Here is a 3,761-nt window from a genome sequence, read left to right on the forward strand (position 1 = left end):
CGTCTAATAATTCCAAAAAAAAAAAAAAAAAAAAAAAAAAAGCGTACTCAAAAATCTTTAGCGGAGGGGGATGTGTCCGCAAATATGTGTGAGGGGTTGGCTCCCTCACTTTTCGTCGCAAAATCAACCGGTATTCTATCTTTGCCCACAAACATCTGAATTACTACTACTACTAATACTAATAATAATAATATTAATATTAGTTTTCGGCACAATAAAAATACATTAAAACTCAATAGAGTTTTATTTTCTATGGAACATCACAGCGATTATTAGATGTGCATGAATTTTACCCTATAAAACTGTCATGTCTGGCAATCTAAAGGTATTTCCCCAAATGTTCCCGTAGGCCGAAAGTAAATACATCAAAGACAATTTTTTTAATTTTTATTTTCTAAGTACATCACATATATTAATTAGATTTGGTTGCCATAAATCGCTGGTAAAACATCATTTTGACTACTAGTATATGTGATGACGATGAATTTTATTATAGGCCTATAGAGTGTATATTTCCGATCGTCTACAGCTAACTATTTCCTAACATTTTTGAACCTCAGGCCTAACCATGGTGGGCCTGAGGTGGGTGTGTACTCACGAAATGTTCCATTCACCTTTACAAACATATCTGCACCCTTGCAAAAGCCACACCTTCCCCACCCCCTCTTGGTGCTTCGCAAATCGCATTATCCACCCCCATTCCTAAATCCTAGATCCGCAACTGAGCGAATGTAATTAAGCACTAGCCACTAATCTTGGTGATATAATATTATGACACCATGCCAGACTAGTTGTCATGAGGTTGTGGGTTCGATTCCCACTTGTTTCTGATAGTTTAACTGTCAGCGTAATTAGCTAATTTTCCAAGTTTGATTGGTTCAGGATGGTGTTTTAATAAGTTTGATAAAATTGTAAAGCTAAACAAAACAAATTAACTCAAATTACAATACAGTACAACCAAAATAACGATTTAGAATTTAATCATTATTCCTGAATAGATAAATCACATGATTCGTGAAGTAACATCATCTCACTATTCAGGTCCATCAAGTCAATGGAATGATGCATTACATTCTGACATCATTCACTACAATAAGCATCTCATATAATTTCTTTTAACTTTATGTAAAAACAAAAGATCTACATAGGTATGGGGCTTGTCTGTATATACACTCAGTACAATACTGTACTACTGTAGCTAAGAATTTCAATACTAAAAATATGTCATTCAAATATTTGCCCACAACTCAAAGGGATGGCATGAACAGAAATAGTTTTCATGCTAATGTTAAGTGTTTGGTTATACTGTATGCTTAAAACTGATTTATGTTTTTTTTTTAGATAAGTGTTTCCCTCCAAAACTTGCATGAAAAGAGTACAGAACCGCAGAAGGTCTGACTCTCGTGGTTTCGTTGGAATTTAATCCTATTTAAAACACGTACAGCCACGAAGGGACGTGTCCTTAAAAGACGAGTTTCGACCAAACTCTATTCAAATTCTAATAGTGCGCCCTCTATCAACGTTTCATTGCCTGCATACAAAATCAGGACAGTCAGACCACTTGCAATTACATCAATGTATTTGGCTTCGATGTTCTGTCACCACATCAGCCTTTTAAGCTCTGGCATTCGCATTCTTTATACTATTAAATGAAAGTTAGCAAACTTACAATAAATATGGTGGCACTCAAAAAATGCTCTTGAAAAAAATAGAATATGAAGACCATACATACATTGGAACTGACGTTCTAAATATTGAAATCCACGAATATAATTAACTCCAATGTAGTACCATATGCCATTGTCATTAATATTATTGTCATCATTAGTATTATAATTATTAACACTATTATCCTAATAGTAATGAAACAGTTAATAACATTGAAGTATTCAAAATAATTATTCATTCATTAGAGTGTCATTCCTTTTAACCTTTAAACATTGTCACTGCTATAAATTGTATATAATAAAAATAACAACAACAATAACAATAAAAATAATATTAATAACAATATGAGCAGTGGTGGCTCCAGTAATTTGCTGGCAGGGGGTTTGACATGTCCAACAGTGGGGGGGAGGTCTGAACCAAGAGGAGGGGAAGAGTTTTTATGGTTAGTAATTGTGACCCAAAATTGTGCCTTTATACCACAAAATCAGGAATTGGCAATCAAAATAACATTATTTAAATAAGCAAATTAATAACTTTTGTGGGAGGGTGTAGGGATATTGAACTAATGATCACCACTAGTGCCACCACTGAAACTTAGGTGAACAAACATTACCAGATAAGGCCACTGTTAGAGCATATAATCCACTAGGAATCTGAATTAATGTGGATAATGTTATATTAGATACAGATTTGTGCCATGGAGGTCTCACCACGAAATGAGACACATCATTGGTGAAATCATACTGAGATATTCACCAAAATAGGTCACAGTGAAATTTTTTTTTAAAGTCGGATTTTAATGATTGTATACTTTTAATGTGAATTTTCTTACTAAAACAGTGTACTCCATGCATGTTCTGTAATTCTAGTCCTATTATTTGTACAGGTTAGTTTATCTTAGGAGCTAATTTTCTCAAAACCTGGTTCTCATGCACCTAAAGTTTAAATGCTCACATCTCTGGATCTACTCATCTTAGGGAAGCCAAAGACCAAATCAAAGCTTATAATGTGATCTATCCACATACTGTATAATATAAACTAAATTTTTGATATTCCAACCCTGCGACTTATTTCTTGGAGAGACCTCACATGTTTGTGACAAATTTATAGGCATAGTAAAGAAAATTAAAAGAAACTCGGGAATATTTTCCTCCAGTTTCCATATGTTTAATTTTAATACATTGGGGGGGGGGGTTTACTTATTATATATTATATATTAACAAAATTAGTTTACAAGGAATCACATTTCGCTCAGGAAATACCAAGTTTTTCAACTTTTGTAACAGCTTTCTTATCATTTTGTAGTTTAGTCTTCCTTGTGCCGAATGAATAAAAAGAATTTTCAAACTTGTTAGCACATAAAGCAGACTTTTCAAGTTTGTAAAATGCATTTCCATTACTATGTCTTCAGATTTCCGTGGTAAATGAAACATTTCTGTGGCACCTAATAATTTACCTTGAGTGTTGTCGAGAGACAATGTAACCAAAGATCTTGATGGAAAAAGTCATTTGTTCTGGTGATAAATTTCTATAGAAACTAGAACTAACCACGGATGTTCTGTAGTACTTGCATAAACAAAATATATTTATGTTAAAATTCTATATTTATGTCATTGGTAGATAAATGTTATAATTACTGAGTGCATGAGCATATAAATAAAAATTGTCAATGAGTGACTTAACTGATTAATAACTCAATTTTTATCACATGCTCTAACTAAACAATACATCACAAGTACAAAATGTACTACTAAGAAACAGCCACCATCTACCAAGAAATATGAGCTACAAAGAATAGTTGGATGCGTCGATAATTACAAATGTTATGATACAAATCTAGATATTTCCCCTCAAAGGCCATGTGATATCTGAAAGCAACATATGATAACTTCGTAATTAAATCATCAGCCACAAGAGAATATTATAATTTTCAATGTTTCATGTTTTAATAAAAGAATGGATGCAATACCATCTTCCTTAGTTCAACAGATTGCGTATCTCCTTATGCATGTGACACAAGAAGTCAACGTAAGATGCTGTGGCATTTGACCCCTTGTCCTCTACTAAGAAATGACGGAACCATCCTTCCAGGG

At 33.3% G+C, this 3,761-nt stretch overlaps 1 protein-coding gene across 1 annotated transcript in view; it reads right to left on the reverse strand.

Moving 5' to 3' along the window:
- Window positions 1–2,511: 2,511 nt before the first annotated feature.
- LOC117103037 (protein transport protein Sec24C-like) overlaps window positions 2,512–3,761 on the reverse strand; it is a 19,756-nt gene continuing 18,506 nt past the window's right edge. The window contains exon 18 of the mRNA XM_033243502.1: window positions 2,512–3,761. Coding sequence (XP_033099393.1) covers window positions 3,646–3,761 — 116 coding nt within the window. The 3' untranslated portion in view covers window positions 2,512–3,645.

The sequence above is a fragment of the Anneissia japonica genome, unplaced genomic scaffold (genome assembly GCF_011630105.1).
Source record: "Anneissia japonica isolate Jap-2015-1 unplaced genomic scaffold, ASM1163010v1 scaffold287623_len557403_cov176, whole genome shotgun sequence".
Classification (NCBI taxonomy): domain Eukaryota; kingdom Metazoa; phylum Echinodermata; class Crinoidea; order Comatulida; family Comatulidae; genus Anneissia; species Anneissia japonica.